The sequence below is a fragment of the Mus caroli genome, chromosome 19 (assembly GCF_900094665.2).
Source record: "Mus caroli chromosome 19, CAROLI_EIJ_v1.1, whole genome shotgun sequence".
Classification (NCBI taxonomy): Eukaryota; Metazoa; Chordata; class Mammalia; order Rodentia; family Muridae; genus Mus; species Mus caroli.
In genome coordinates this window covers 57,531,644-57,548,647 of record NC_034588.1, presented here as the reverse complement: position 1 = coordinate 57,548,647, position 17,004 = coordinate 57,531,644, and the positions used below count along the sequence as shown (strand labels likewise).

At 38.1% G+C, this 17,004-nt stretch overlaps 2 protein-coding genes across 2 annotated transcripts in view; one reads left to right on the top strand and one right to left on the bottom strand.

The window, feature by feature from the left end:
- The window catches only part of LOC110285683 (zinc finger protein 431-like), a 19,232-nt gene extending 10,645 nt beyond the window's left edge, over nt 1–8,587 (top strand). The window contains exons 2-4 of the mRNA XM_021152020.2: nt 273–399; nt 822–882; nt 6,834–8,587. Of these exons, the coding sequence (XP_021007679.1) occupies nt 273–399; nt 822–882; nt 6,834–8,505 (1,860 nt within the window). The 3' untranslated portion in view covers nt 8,506–8,587. The remainder of the gene's footprint in view (nt 1–272; nt 400–821; nt 883–6,833) is intronic.
- The window catches only part of LOC110285338 (zinc finger protein 431-like), a 60,501-nt gene that overhangs the window by 28,038 nt on the left and 15,459 nt on the right, over nt 1–17,004 (bottom strand). The window lies entirely within an intron of this gene.

Genomic DNA, 17,004 nt, shown 5'->3' with positions numbered 1-17,004 from the left:
CTCTCTCTCTCTCTCTCTCTCTCTCTCTCTCTCTCTCTCTCTCTGTGTTAATTGGCATTTCATCTGCAAGGCTACATCCTATTCAAAAGGCACAGAGATGAACCTCATTATTCAGTTTCCCTATGAAATGACTTGATTAATATATTAGAACTTCTGTGCCAGGATATAAGTGGAGGAAGCACTAGAATTATATGAATATATTGTCAATGAAGCATATATTTAGTGTTGTTGGTATCATGCTTTCTGTTGTACACATGTATGGGATATTTTAGGATGCAGTGACCTACGATGAAGTGCATGTGAACTTCACTCAGGAAGAGTGGGCTTTGCTGGATCATTCCCAGAAAAGTCTCTACAGAGATGTGATGCTGGAGACTTACAAGAACCTGACTGCTATAGGTAAGACTGTGAATTTTCTTTCCCTTTTTAAAATAAGGGAACAAATGTTTCTTTGTTATTGATGATCTTCTGTAATTTCAAGTGATAATCAGGAAGAGCTGGGTATGGTGACGCACACCTTTAATCCCAGCACTTGGGAGGCAGAGGCAGGTGAATTTCTGAGTTTGAGGCTAGCCTGGTCTACAGAGTAAGTTCCAGGACAGCCAGGGCTACACAGAGAAACCCTGTCTCGAAAAGAGAGAGAGAGACAGAGAGAAACAGAGAGAGAGAGAGAGAGAGAGAGAGAGAGAGAGAGAGAGAGAACGAATCAGGAAGAAAGAAAAGAAAAATCGGCCATAGTTCTAAGGTTCACTGATTATAGTAATTTGAATTTTGCCTAATTTCCAATAATATATCATACATTTTCTGGTACTATATTTTAGGCTACAATTGGGACGACCATAATATTGAAGAACATTGTCAAAGTTCCAGAAGACATGGAAGGTAATTTTCATGTGCAAGCTGATATAAATAATGCATCTGAAAAAATGTTAATGTGTCCTGGAAGTTTTAAAGAAAAGCAACAGTGTTAAAAAGCACTGTTTCAAGAATAGCACAACTAATTTAAACTATCTCCGACTAGCTTACAAATAAATGAGGCTCGGACTATGGTTATTTTATTTGGCTTTGACAATTACTGAGGTGCCTAACCCCTGCTCTTGTGTCTAAGCTGCTGGCCTGGCTGCCTCCCCAGCTGTGTTCCCCAGATACCTGCTGGTTCTCCTGGCATGTGCTCATGGTCTCTCTCCCCTCATGGATGCTTTCTTCTCTTTACTCGTTCTTCCTCCTTTTCATCTCTCCTCCCCCAACCAGGTCACTCCAAACCCACCTACCTCTAATCCATCTAGTAGTTGGCTGTAGCCAGTTTTATTTAACTAATAGTTTTAAATCAGGGAATAAAGTTTGCACAACAAAAGCTTATAAATGTGTGAAATCACTCATAGGCCTAGACCTTCATGTATAGAATTTAGCATTACAATACGTAGCAGTGGACCAAACCTCAATAATTCCCTTTTTTGTCTAAATAAAAAGGCTCCTTTTTGAGCTGAAGGGGTCTGTAGCCCTATAAGAGGAACAGCAATATGAACTAACCAGTACCCCCTGAGCTCGTGTCTCTAGCTCCATATGTAGCAGAAGATGGCCTAATCGGCCATCATTGGGAGGAGAGGTCCTTGGTCTCGCAAAGATTATATGCCCCAATACAGGGGAATACCAGGGCCAGGAAACAGGAGTGGGTAGGTTGGAGAGCAGGGTATAAGGGTATAAGGGACTTTTGGGATAGCCTTTGAATTGTAAATGAAGAATATATCTAATAAAGAAATTGGAAAAAAAAGGCTCCTTTTTAAATAATAATGAACAACACACCCTAGGAACAATTATGAAATTGAATTAAGTAAAAGTAACATTTTAAAAATCTTGTCTGTTTGTATTTGGCATTTTAGGAGAAAGTATTTTATTACCTATTTTATCCTGGTGAGTCTAGAGTTTTATATGTAAATCAATTTTTATCCTAACTTGTATAACTCTCCTAAAATTACCTTTGTGGACCTAGAACATACCTTTATATCTTAAACAATTTAAGTTTACAGTAATGCTATGACTATTTAATTTTTAACCCCATTAGAGATTTGAGAAGGAATAAACATTATTTGAGTATGCGGAAGTGTTAGAAACATGGATTTTAAAGATTATAGGAATGACAGAGATAGCTTACTGCTTGGACAGTCCCCAATATTTTTTATAATATTTATAAAATATTGCTCTTTCTTGGCAGAGTATAGCAGTCAACTATCTTGTACCCATGTGTCCTTTTTGGACAGATAATGTTAGGGCATTTCTTGCCCAGTGGCTAGCTTGCCACAATTGAAGCAACTCCACACAGAGGTATTGATGTTCATTATCTTTTTTGAAGTGTATATTGTCAGGAGCAGACATGTCTCATAATTAAAAGATCTTTTGATAATGAAATAATGTTAAATGTCATATTTTGTGGATCTCTGATGCTTTTGTAGACCAGTTATTTATTTATAGCATATTTGAATAAGCAAAGAATGCCTGTCTCCAGCTACCTATTATCTGTACAGTCCAGGATATTTATTTTTGTGATAATCTAGACTAGTATCTAATACAACTCTGTGTTTGATTGACTGACTGTTAACTTACATTATTTAATTATCCTAAACAGTTTGTAATAACAACCTTTGAAAGGACTGGGATTAAACCTTATATTTTTAAATGAGTTGTATGGGTACAATGCCTTTCTAAAAATAACTACTCTTAAATTTTGTATCAATATATAAAGATTTATAACAATGAAAACCTTAAATCTGTATATATAAAATATACCAAATTTTGTACCAATGTAACAAAATATAACCTTATTTTTTGTATTAACATATAAAAATTTTTTAATCAATGTAAGATTATGGCTATTAAAATGTCTTTTGGTTTGTGAGTAGTTTTAATAATCTATCCCTATTTAATTTTTCATAATATTTTTATCCCTTTTTCTTTTCAACCCCCTCCCCCTTACCTAGGAAAGTAAGAAACATATAAATAACCAAGTCTAAGCTCCCTATTTTGTTTCCCTTTCCAAAAGCACAATTATTTGTAATCATCTCCTAAAATAACAACAAATCTATAATTTATAAAATGACTGAAACCATCCACCCCAACTTAAGAGATTAGAACTATGGGCTTTTTATAATTGTTTTTTGTTGATTTGGGGTGAATAATTTTTTGTTTGAGTGACCAAAAGGGAGTTGAAAAATGGTTAAGTGAAAATAAAGCTAGCTGGCAAGGTGGACACACGTCTCACCATCTCAACATCCCCAAGGATGAATTTTGTCAGGACTGACCACTTGGTCTTTTATTTTGTAATATACAAACCTTACAACCAATGTTTAGTTTAATAAAGGTATTTGTATGAAATGTGAAAAGTGTACAGATTAGTTAAAGATTAATTTTTTGTTTTTTGTTTGAGTAGGTGAAAACAACTTTTTATGAATTAGTTCAATCAATAGCCAAATTGTAATTAACATTTTACTTATGCCATATGAAAGAATGGCATAATGAATTTTGAGAACTCTGTAGCCAACAAGATTTATAGGCTATGTATAGCTGAAGTGTTATGGCTGATCCTTATTATTTTAGAAGGAGTCTAAAGCCTTTTATATTGTTGCTGTTGTTTGTTTGTTTGTCAACAAAAATATAGAGCCTGTCTTAGTCAGGGTTTCTATTCCTGTATAAAACACCATGACGAAGAAGCAAATTGGGGAGGAAAGGGTTTATTTTACACTTTCCACATTGCTGTTTATCGCCAAAGGAAGTCAGGACTGGAACTCAAGCAGGTCAGGAAGCAGGAGCTGATGCATAGGCCACGGAGGGATGTTACTTATTGACTTGCTTCCCCTGCCTTGCTTAGCTTATAGAAAGCAAGGACTACCAGCCCAAAAAGGCATCACCCACAAAGGGCCCTACCCCCTTGATCACTAATTGAGAAAATGCCTTACAGCTGGATCTCATGGAGGCATTTCTGCAAGGGAGGCTCCTTTCTCTATGGTAACTCCAACTTGTGTCAAGTTAACACACAAAACCAGCCAGTCAGAACCTCTTTCCCAAAATAGCATCCCTTTGGTCCAGTAACCTAAAGTCATCAAAAGAATAGATGATATAGCTTCTTTTTTTATTTAGGTCTGTTCTCCTTTGACCTCTGTCATAAAGGATTTGTAATATCATTATAACCACTTAATTTATAACCACTTTATTTTGATAATTAAAACAATTTAAAAACTATTATTATTATTTATTGAGATAGGGGTTTTGTTTTTTGTTTTTGTTTTTGTTTTTTTGGATGTAGCCTGAACTCACCTGGATTTGTTTGTAGATTAAGTTAGCCTGACTCACAAGATATCTAACTATTCTTGCTTTTATCTCATAAACATTGAGATCGAAGACCTGGATTTATTTATTTATCCATGTATGCTTAAAAGCATTTATATTAATTTTGTTTATTTCTCTATTCTTTAAAGATTAATAATTTTTCTATTGATAGTCCGGAGTTATTACTGTGTTTTATTTGGGCTGCTCTTAACTCTAATTGACCAGTCCTCAGGGCTACATTTTTATGACTCCCCTTACCCATGGAGGCTTCTCTTCCATTCACCTTCAACCCCTCATGGTTCTCCTTCGACCCCCCCAAGCCAAGGAACACTAAATCCTTGGGTCTACATGTGGACATTATTGTGTCTGGGAAAGCAAATCTTGAGGAATCAGTATTAGTATCAGAATACAAGTAGCATCAGGCCAACTCTAATAGCAAAAAGGTTAAGATTTCTGCCCAGCTCATGTGCTGTTTAAAAGGCTTGTTGGGAATAGTAAAAGTTATGTGTCTTTTATCCATGAGTTGAATGATCAAGGTAAGATAGAAACCCCAGATTGAGATTAAAAATTTCTGCAACAATCAAATTCTCACAGAACTATGTACCTCATTGTCAGATATCTGATGTATTTGCAAGGCATTCCTCAAAGAAAGAAGGAAAAAAAATGCCTTAACAGAAGCATAACCCTAGTAGAGCTATGCTGTATAACTTCCAATTTGTTTAGTCTCCTACCATTTAGATATTGCAAAAGGAATAGACACTGAATAGGTGATAGGTATATGTCCACAACCTTCTAATAAGCAAATAGTCCATAGTAAAGCTAGAATTTCTCATATACATGTAGTAACATTGCTAAGTTTGATGAGAGGGGCAATGTATGTGAGTCAAGAATATTATGAGGAAACCTTACTACCATACCACATGCCTATGAAGATTAAAAAGTCAAACTACATGAATGCATTGTTACTCTTTAAATTAAGTTATCATATGTCACAATGGATACAAGCCATGTGAGCATAGGGCTATTGACAGAAGTAAGGTAAAAAAGTAAAAAAAAAAAAAAAAAAAAAAGCCGGGTGTGGTGGCACACGCCTTTAATCCCAGCACTCGGGAGACAGAAGCAGGAGGGTTTCTGAGTTTGAGGCCAGCCTGGTCTACAGAGTGAGTTCCAGGACAGCCAGGGCTACACAGAGAAACCCTGTCTCGAAAAACAAAACAAAACAAAACAAAACAAAAAAAGAAAGAAAGAAAGAAGGTACCTCTCTTTCTCCCAGAACAATTAGAAGATATGTAGTAGTATCCAATATGAGTAGACTTTCTGAATGTGATACAAGTTTGCAATTAATTGGTTTTTGTTAAGGCCTAGGTGGGTGGTTAGTCTGACATTTTTCATATATTTCAGAATATAACTCTGTGCTCTTGGAAGCCAATCACAAGAGAAGTCAGTTAGAACTGCTTTGTATAAGCTTGGACCCAAACCAATCTCAGCAACATTTTCTGCACCTGTGTATAAGCATTTATGGTATTTGCCTTTATAAGCTGCACCTGGGATGGACCCCAACATAAGAGAAACACCTGCATCTGTTATAAAACTTTCATTTTGAGTAGGTGTTGAATAACGTTTAAGATCCCAAGACCTCCGTAGAAACTGAGATCCTACTTGGTAGAAAGAGACATGTATGTGTGTAACTGACCTCCTAGTTGGCAAGTTAAGACATGAATGTTAGACAAGATAAGTCCCATCCTGGTTGACAAGTTGAGACATGAATATTAGACAAGGTAAGTCTCCTAGCATAGTTGAATCCCCCAAACAACAGGAGCAGGATAAATGTATAACAAAGACATGTGGCTCATAAGGAAATCCCTTATACCTAAGTCTTGACTGGAATACCTTGGCACAGATGTTTATAGATCTCAGGCTTAAAAAGCCCTGTAGGATCTTAACTCAATATCACGGTTCAGCTCCCAAGTCTGACCTGTGGCTCTGATCAATCAGTCCTGGGGTGCATACTCAATAAATTATCCCTATCTGACTGAGGTCAGTGGTCCTGTGGTTTGGGAGGCAACTCATGGACCCCACCAGTTTTCCAACTTTACTGGGGATATCTATAAACTCACACTGCAGAAAATTCCTATAGGTGTTACGAATGTAGAAATTCTGCTTGTCCTAGTTCACTTTGCAAATGTGGTACGACTTACTATAGGAAAAAATATGAATGCAATCAATGTGTTAAAGCTCTGAGCTCTTCCAGTTCTCTTCAAATGTGTGGAAAATTTTATATTAAAAAATGCTATAAATGTGAGCCATGTAAATGCTATTTCTAGGTATCTTCATTATAGTTATCGTCAAAAATGTAAAACAACTCATAATGAAGGAGAACGCCACGATAAAACCTTAAGATCCGATTCTTCTTTATGATTAGATAAAATTGTAAAATTTATTCATACATGTAAAATGATTGATCAGTGTAATGAATATGGTAAAGCTTTCACATGTGCCAATTATCTTCACAGGCATGAAACAAGTCATCCTGGAGAGAAACCCTCTCAATATACTCATTGTGGTAAAGCTTTTGTGTATCAGAGTCATCCCCAAAGGCATGAAAGAATTCATACTGGAGAGAAACCCTATGGATGTAACCATTGTGGTAAAGCCTTTGCACATCACAGTAATCTTCAAAGGCATGAAAGAATTCATACAGGAGAGAAACCCTATGAATGTAATCAATGTGGTAAAGCTTTTGTAACTCACAGTGACCTCCAAATACATAAAAGAACACATACTGGAGAGAAACCTTATGAGTGTAATCAGTGTGGTAAAGCCTTTGCATATCACAGTAATCTTCAAAGGCATGAAAGAATTCATACAGGAGAGAAACCTTATGAGTGTAATCAATGTGGTAAAGCNAAACCTTATGAGTGTAATCAATGTGGTAAAGCCTTTGCATATCACAGTAATCTTCAAAGGCATGAAAGAATTCATACAGGAGAGAAACCTTATGAATGTAATAAATGTGGTAAAGCCTTTGCATGGCACAGTCATCTTCAAAGGCATGAGATAATTCATACAGGAGAGAAACCTTATGAGTGTAATCAATGTGGTAAAGCCTTTGCACATGATAGTAATCTCCACATACATAAAAGAAAGCATGCTGGAGAGAAACCTTATGAATGTAATCAATGTGGTAAAGCCTTTCCATGTCACAATCTTCTTCAAATACATAAAAGAACACATACTGGAGAGAAACCCTATGAGTGTAATCAATGTGGTAAAACCTTTGCATATCACAGTTATCTTCAAATGCATGAAAGAATTCATACAGGAGAGAAACCTTATGAATGTAACCATTGTGGTAAAGCCTTTTCACAGCACAGTAGTCTCCGCGTACATAGAAGAACACATACTGGAGAGAAACCTTATGAATGTAACCAATGTGGTGAAGCCTTTGTATATCACAGTCATCTTCAAATACATAAAACAACGCATACTGGAGAGAAACCCTTTCAATGTAACCAATGTGGTAAAGCCTTTGTTTATAACAATCATCTCTTAGTACATAAAAGAATACATACTGGAGAGAAACCCTATGAATGTAACCATTGTGGTAAAGCCTTTTCACAACTCAGTGGTCTCCGTGTACATAAAAGAACCCATACAGGAGAGAAACCCTATAAATGTAATGAATGTGGTAAAGCCTTTGCACGTAACAGTCATCTTCAAAGGCATAAAAGAATTCATACAGGAGAGAAACCTCATGAATGTAATCAATGTGGTAAAGCCTTTGCACGTCACAGTACTCTACAAGTACATAAAAGAAAACATGCTGGAGAGAAACCTTATGAATGTAATCAATGTGGTAAAGCCTTTCCTTCTCATAACCTTCTTCATATACATAAAAGAACGCATACTGGAGAGAAACCCTATGAGTGTAATCAATGTGGTAAAACCTTTGCATATCACAGTCATCTTCAAGTGCATGGAAGAATTCATACAGGAGAGAAACCTTATAAATGTAATCAATGTGGTAAAGCCTTTGCATGTCACAGGAATCTCCGAGTACATAAAAGAAAACATACTGGAGAGAAACCCTATGAATTTAACCATTATAGTAAAGCCTTTTCACAACACAGTAGTCTTCAAGTACATAAAAGAACACATATTGGAGAGAAATCCTATGAATTATAAGCAATGTGGTAAAGCCTTTGCACACCACAGTCATCTTCAAAGGCATGAAAGAAATCATACTGAAAGGAAACCCTGTGAGTGTATTTAATATGGTGAAGCCTTTGTACATCATCATGAAAGAATTTGTGCTGGAGAGAAACCTTATGAATATATTTAGTATGGTGAAGCCTTTGCACACTATTATAGTCTTCATCATTATTAAAGTATTCATACTGCTTAGAAATTTTATGAATGTAAACAATGTGGTAAAGCCTTTGTGTTATTGGGTTTACTGAGATCCAGCACAACTCAAACTCAGGCCAGTGGAAATGACAAGAATTTATTGTAATCGAGCTGCTATTGATTGGGGCCACAGAAAATATTTGGTAGCTGAACAGCATGAAGCAGAGAATGGGAACTAGAAGTGGTGTATATCCATACCCATAAACACTCAAGTCACTCCAAGTGACATATTTTCTCCAGCAGGCCAGCATTTTCTAAATCTCCCCAAATACTACCAACTGAAAAGGATTGACTTTTCTGACTTCAAGCTTACATGCTGGCTGTTACATGAGCCAATTCATGATGAAGAAAAACTCTAGGTAAGCCTCAACACCTGAGTTATAGGAATGAATGCTTACATGAGAAAAACTTTTGTGAATAAAAAATTATTTGTTTAACAATTTGTTTTTAAAATGTGATATCAGTGTGTCTTTGTGATGTGTGTGTGTGTGTGTGTGTGTGTCTGTATGTGTATGCATATGCATGCTTGTTCCAAAAATATTAGACCCTTAGGTCTTGTAGCAGGAATTACAGGCAGTTGTAAAGAAAAACAAAAAACAAAAAAATAACAAAAACAACTGACCTTGATCCTAGGAATGAACATGTCTTCACTGAACATTCATGTGTCTAGCCTTGTAAATAAAGCCTGTATATATCATCTTGATGTCAGGATTTAGAAATTCAGACAATAGAAAAACACTATTTATGTGAATGATTTAAAAAAAAACAACCTTTAAACATCATAGTTGTCTTCAGTTTCTAGGAAAAATAAATCTTGTCTCAGCCTTGAAGGAAGGATATTATAGAAGGATATTAAGAAGGACTACTGGGACAATTGATGCTGGTTAGCTGGAGCTAAGAAATTAGCAGTGATTAAGAAGAGAACAGAATCACTGAGGTGAAATCTGGGAAGTATTTTCTAAGAGTACAAAGAAGCTGTGTTTCAGAAATAGCTAAGGTTGTACCTTGTGTTGCAGTCGGACTTGGTAATGTGTAAGAATCACCCAGGTGGTATTAGTTTTGAAGGCATGAAGGGGACAAGGAGAGCAGCTGATGCTTGGCACTCTGAGAGGCTGCAAGGTCTGGCATGGTTGCAGAGGGAAGGTATGACATGATTTCCATCCCTGGAGCAGAGCCAGCAGGATGTGGGTCATCTTGAGTGCTGATGGTGGCCATAGTCATAAAACTTGTTTGTATAATAATGTACATATTTTACTTCATGTTCCTTTTTCAGGAGAATGTTCTCTCTGCCAAGGTCAGTGACTACATGATAATTAGAAATGGCATGATTCCAGGGAGCAAAAATGTCTCTGGTGATCCTCATCAATATGGTGATGCTGTGACCTTCAGGACCCCTTAAGACTGTGGGAAAGAACTCTGAAAACATGAGTTCAACAGACGTTCAAGAATATATAAGTCAGTGTAAGAGCTGTCCTTTACAGTATTTCTCAACTATGCAAAATATAAAGATGCAATATAAATTGTATGAGGGGCTTCACAAACCTGAAAGAACAGAAATAGCTGCACTAATGAATGAGCTCTGTCAGAAAGATACTAAAGAAGAAGACAATGATTTGGTCAATAGACAAACAAAAACAAAAACAAAACAAAGCAAAAAACCCTGGATCACAAAAGAGAAAGGAATAGTTAAAAATAAGGATCAGATAATAGTGGAAAATGGTTGTCTCCTCCACAGAAGATATCAACAACTAAATTTGATCCCGATATTTTACTTCCTAAGGGAGGTAGTTATATGTGCAATCCAAATAGAGGTTGGGGACAGACAAAAGTCTGGTGTCAAGAAAAAAAGATGATGGCTTGATAATATTTCTACTGTTGGGCATCACTTAATAATAAGCCTTGGAGTTGCTGAGATAAAGAAGAAAAAAAATCCAAAGATTAAAAGAATATATTGAGGTAGCTAAGAATTATAAAAATGAGCTTCAATGCTGCTTATATCAGCATAAGCAAGAGCTCTCTAAATTGGAAAAAATAAAAAGCATGATACTTAAAGTTAACTTTTTCACACAAAACAGCCTCTATGTCTAGACTTCTCAACCACATGCACTGTGTCCAATGAACCATATAGGACTTGCTAGTTAAAAAAAAAATGTACTTGCTGTCTGGTTCATTTGCTTTGAATATGTTCTATATTTCAGTTTCTATTTCTAAGAGTCAAGGGAATAAGGTCATAAAATACTGATTTATGGAATGATCAAAAGAGAACCTGGGTTAAATGATTAAACAGTTACTAAGGAAGTAGCTTATGCAAATAAGAAAGTGGCCCTGGTTTGCAAGAGCTATTTCAAGCAGATTAGAGTTGTCTTTGGTCTGCAAGAGAGCTATCTTGAGCAGATTGCAGAGCTGTCAGCTGGCATCCATCACTGTCTCCAAGTTATTCTTCCACTGTTCCCATTCACCTCCTCTCTCCTGCTGAGGCTGGACCTCAGCAAGAGGCCAGGGAAGACCACTGGTGAAGGTGCAGTTGACAGCACAAGACTGAAGGGGTCATGCAAAGAAGTTCTTGGTATTGTGAAGAGAGCCTACGAGAGGCTATTGGTGAAGCCTAGTTGCAGCAGAAGGCACCAGCATATCGGAGATGCTAGTACCATGGGATGACCACCAAGAACAGCAGCAGTGGAATGAATCTACCTAAACCTGGAGTTCCACAACAGGACAGAGTTGGAGAAATGACCCAAGCCCTTTGGAGGAGCCCTGAAAACCATGTGTAGATCCCAGACACTGGAACAAGAAGCTATAAAGTTAACATTGCCATTGATACCCCTAGATGTTAAAGCTGTGGGAGCCATGGGATACCTGCCATGGAAAGTTGCTAGCAGGGAGTGGAACCAGCCCTTGAGAAAGAAATTTGTTGCAGTCAACAAAGCTGAAAGGAGTGGATATCAGATATGGAGGTGCAGTTCAGAATTAGCCCAGTTGGTTTTCTGTCTTGCTTTGATCCAATATTTCCTCACTATGACATTTTGGAATGGTAGTGCATATCCTGTGCCATGATATATAGGAAATATGTGATCTGCCTTTTGGTTTTATGAGGTATTACAGTTAGGAGATTGCAAGAGTCTCAAGAGAGACTTTGAAGTTTGGATTTTTTTTCCACATTGTTGAGAGCACTGTAGACTATGGGTACTTTTGAAGTTGGACTAAATGTATTTTGCATTATCCTATGTTTACTTCTGGCCCCCACGCATGTGTTTGAACAAGCATATGGGGATGAGGGAGTAGAATGTGGTGGTTTGAATATGTTTGGCTCATGGGAAGTGGCACTATTAGTAGGTGTGACCTTGTTGGAGTAAGTGTGGCCATGTTGGAGGAAATGCATCACTGTGGGCACAGGCTTTGAAACTCCACCCAGTGTGGAAAGTCTCTTCCTGGTTACCTTCAGATCAAGATATAGAATCCTTGGCTCCTCTAGCCCTATGTCTGCCTACACATGTCCATGCTTCTTGCTATGATGATAATGGACTCAACCTCTGAAACTGTAAGGCAGCCCTAATTAAATTTGTTGTCTTTTGTAAGAGTTGCTTTGGTCATAGTGTCTCTTCAAGCAATGGAAACCCTAAGACACTGTATATATGGTAAATCCATTCACAGAAGTTTATTGGGCCATTGTATTCCTTCTATAGCTTCTGTTCATCTTACATTGTGTTTTCACTAGGTGATAGGCTCTGCTGCAATGTATAGAATGGGATGCCCATTATCTAAGTGGTCCATTGTTTATTTAAATATAGGTCAGCGAGTGATTATACTTTTCAAGTAAGGATGTATGTGAAAGGCTAGTAGGTTAATATCTGTCCTCCTGAAGGGTGAATTGGAACTGTTCCATGGGGCTTGGGTCTGGCAGGAGTGCCAGAAGTGTTACAGCTCTCAGAAGAGAATCAAAGAGGTGTGTTGGCCTGTACCAGGGCAGGTAGCCAAGGTCCCACTACTGAGGTAGAGGTGTGAATCTGGCCAGACATCTAGGTCCAAGGTCTAGCAATGAATGCTTTGGGAAAAACTTCTTCCTCAAGTGTTACAGTTATGTAAAATAGCCACTCTCAGAGTATCATTAGTGAAATAAGTTGTGAGCTTTATTCCATATGGACAGGGACTATATAAACACTGAGGAATGGGGTGGTCTTTAGGGGTAGGTGTTTCCTATTGGCCCAGTTTGAGATGTTAGTGATACTCTATTTGCATGGGGGAGGACTCCAGGTCTTTGCCCTACATGGATGTCTGTCATGGTCATCTCAGTGGGGTGTCATGGTTACATGTTCCAGTGCAAGTACAGAAATGGCTTGACTCCCGCCTATCTCAATTCTCTTGAGACTCCTGGGGTCTGAGCTCACTCAACCTTACCAGTTCTGGTATTGTGGTCCACTTGCCCCACAGTGGGTAGTTCCTGGTCTTGTTTTTCATATTTTCACAAATTCCCTTCAGATGCTGTTGTTTGTTATCTAGCCTGGCTTGAATGTCAGTCATCAGTCAAGGCTACATTCTAACTCTTTTTTTGTTTGTTTGTTTGTTTTGTTTTGTTTTGTTGGTTTTTCGAGACAGGGTTTCTCTGTGTAGCCCTGGCTGTCCTGGAACTCACTTTGTAGACCAGGCTGGCCTCGAACTCAGAAATCTGCCTGCCTCTGCCTCCCAAGTGCTGGGATTAAAGGCATGCACCACCACCGCCCGACACATTTTAACTCTTGACTATCATGTGTCAGCCTCCTGTGTTCAAGTCCAGGTGTAGGAGATGTACCCACAATATGTCCTGTTTTCTCAACAGATTTTAAAAATGTTAGTTTTAAAATGCTTAACAGAAGAAAATATAAAAAACATTAAATAACTCAAATCCCCTATGGATGAGCAGCCAGTGCTTTTAGGGGCTGAGCCATCTATTCAGCCCCATGAATATGGTATTAATAACAGTAGTGTGTGAATTGTTGATGCTAAGTTCATCTTTACCTCAGTCCTATGACCCCAGAAGTAATATAAAATTGGTAGCATCAGAAACTAACTTAGACTCAGTGCTTAAAGACGTTTTTCATCCCATATCTCCACATAAATAGGGAAGAGTAAATAAATAGGAGAGGAACTGACAATGGGAGTATTTACAAAGTGGTTGACCACTTGACCAAATCTACAAAATTGAGTATCTCACTTTTGGTAAATAGGTAGCAATGAGAGCCCACAAGAACACATGTCAGGTGTACCCTGCTGTCAGGAAAGAAAAAGAATTGGCAAACATGAAGACTGACTTGTCTGAATGGGATTGCATTCTGCATTCCTGATGCCTTCAAAACATTCAGTTAGGAGCCTTGAGTGATAGTGACTCAAGATGACATTGAGATTGTTGTCAGGGGAACCTGAGCCTCAAACAGAAGCCCTCTAAGGCTGGGGAAATCAGGCATTTACAAAGAGCTGTGGAGTATGGATGAAGTATTAGTGAAAAAGCTTTGGATGTGAAAGGAAGAGAATTAAAAGGCCATAGACTAATGCTTGGGGCTCATTCCTACTGTATGTATTCTTCGTATTCACCCAAATGTGGTGGTTCAGCCCCTCCAAATCTTCCACTCTTTCTTTTTCTTGGCAATTACATGTAGCCATCAGTGACAGTACCCTACAGGCCCCAACTTGATGGTCTCCAAGTAGACCTTAAAGCTCTTCAGTCCCCATCTTATCATTCCTATAACCTATATGTCTGTTAGGAATAAGGATATTCTAAAGAGACATTTGCATCTCTCCCTTAGACTAACATCTAGTGAGACAGTGGACCCTAAAATCTGAGTTTCCCCTGGGAAAAGACTGATTCTTCCAGATGAAAACTTCTCTGCCGAATAGATATTAACTTATTATTTAAATAGCCCAATTCAAAGAAAGGAGCTGAGAATTAGGGAAGAATTTACAGATGGGAAAAAAATTCATTATATGACTTGGTTAGATTTCTTAGTTATGCATATCTCTTGGGTTCTATCTAAACCCAATGGGACCCCAAGGATAGATTAGTTACCTTTTTTTTTTTTTTGGTTTTTCGAGACAGGGTTTCTCTGTATAGCCCTGGCTGTCCTGGAACTCACTCTGTAGACCAGGCTGGCCTCGAACTCAGAAATCCGCCTGCCTCTGCCTCCCGAGTGCTGGGATTAAAGGTGTGCGCCACCACGCCCGGCTGATTAGTTACCTTATAACTTCATCACTGTTCCAAATTAGTCACTGAATAAGTATGTTAACATATTTTCAATTTTCATTAATAATTTTCTTTTTTATCCTTTTCTGTTTTATTTTTTCTGTTTTGTTTTTTTAATATAATAGTCTCACTATGAATCTCTGGCTCGTCTAGAACTCAGTATATAGACAAGCCTGTCCTTGGACATCAGAGAGATCTGCCCAATTTGCCTCCAGAGGGCCTGGATTATAGGTAGGCATGTTACAGTTAGAAAATTCAGTTCTTTTAATTGGCTTATTTAAGGATAAGTGACAGAGTCTGGCTTGCTAGGGTAACCAGGATAAAAGCTCTGGTACTAATTCTAGTAACAGAAAAAGTCTTCCATCAAATCTAGCCCTCCTGCCTTAGCCTCCACTGTCTTCCATTGAGTCTATTACAACTCATCAAAGGACTAGGACAGAGTTCTCTTCATATTCTACAGATTGTGAAATCCAGGTTCATAGAGATAAGTGGTTTTGCAATATAGTTAAGTATGACTGCTCATCTTACTCATTCCATCATTGTCATGACTCATTAAATGAAGTTGAATCCTCATAAGCCAGGCACAGTAGCACAGGCCTGTAATCATGGTGCTAAGAAAGTGGGGGGCAGGAGTCTCAGGATTTCAAAGTCATCAAAGGTGAGAATGGTCAGTATTCCATTCCACCTTTATCCTTTTCTGTTTTGGAGTGATGGACGGTTTATGGAACCTCAATGTCCATAGAGTTCCCTGTATCTCCAGAACTTCAGGGCCACGGCATCAGCAAGTGTTAACTGAGGTATTTACCACCTCATGGTTTGTATTCTAGATACTGTTCACTTTCCAAGGCTGCCTAGGTTACTTTGGAGTCAGATTTCTGTTGCTCATTAGAGAGAGGAATTCTCTCTCTTTAATAGGAGAATTAGCCTCAGGCAGGGATGAGTTCCCCATTGCATATTCAATGCAAAGTGTTCATCCCCAAAACCATATACACACAACCAATAGAAGTGGACTCAGCATGTTTTATTCATATATTAGTGCATACTTAAAAGGAAGAAGTTGGAAGGGATGAATTTGGGAAGGGATGGAGAAAAGACAGAGAAGGGGGAAAGTGATGTGATTTATTTTATATAAAATGTATAAAAATAAAATTTAAATAAAAGAAGCGGCTAGAGACATTGGACAGCATTCAAGAACACTGGGTGTTGTTACAGAGGATACAGGTTCCATTCCCAGAAACCACCTGGTAGCTAAATCTCCTGTTACTCCAGTTACTCCTAAGGAATCTGATGCCCCTTCTGGCCTCTGCAGGTACTGCATACAGACATATGCTAGCATAAAAATGAAGCTTAAATGGATTTCTCTGAAGTGATGTCTTAGTCCTGAGACAGACAGAAATCAGGGCTAGTAAATGAACTCCTTTGGGTCCTGCATGAAGGCAGCTGTGGCTTTCCTTTGAGCCAGCTTACCCAGAGGCAAAACCAACTTTATTCTGAGGTTAGACTAGCTCAGTACAGCCATTGATCTAAGAACTGCAACCAACCACAGTGCTGCTAGATCAAAGGTGAGAATGAGTAAAAGTGATCTACACTTTTCCTTGATGTTTTCTGTATTTGAGTTCTCTGTCCTTTATATGTGTGAGAATTGTGGCATTGATACATCTTTTAAAACTACCTTTTTGATCATACATTATTATTTAGAAGATAGATTTCCTCTGTAAAGCAATATCTACCTCAGTGGGTAGACTTGCAGTGTCCTGTCCCTATTAAAGTCCAAAGTATACCCTGAGACCTGAACCTAAAAGAGACTTAAGGATGACTGTATATGTGGAATGCAAAAATCTGTTTTCAGCTAGCTCCTCTTTTAGCATTAGACAGAGCTGAATGTATGCTATCTGCCAAGGACCAGCCCCAGCTAGGTCCTGGTTTCTAAAGGGGTATTTTGGAGCTTCGAAAACAAACAACTCATAAGTCAGATCATGGCTCCAAGCTGATGGCCTATCTTCTGTTCAAGATGGCTCCCTAGACAGCTCTCTATAGATAGCTCTTGGCTCTACAGTCTGAGACAG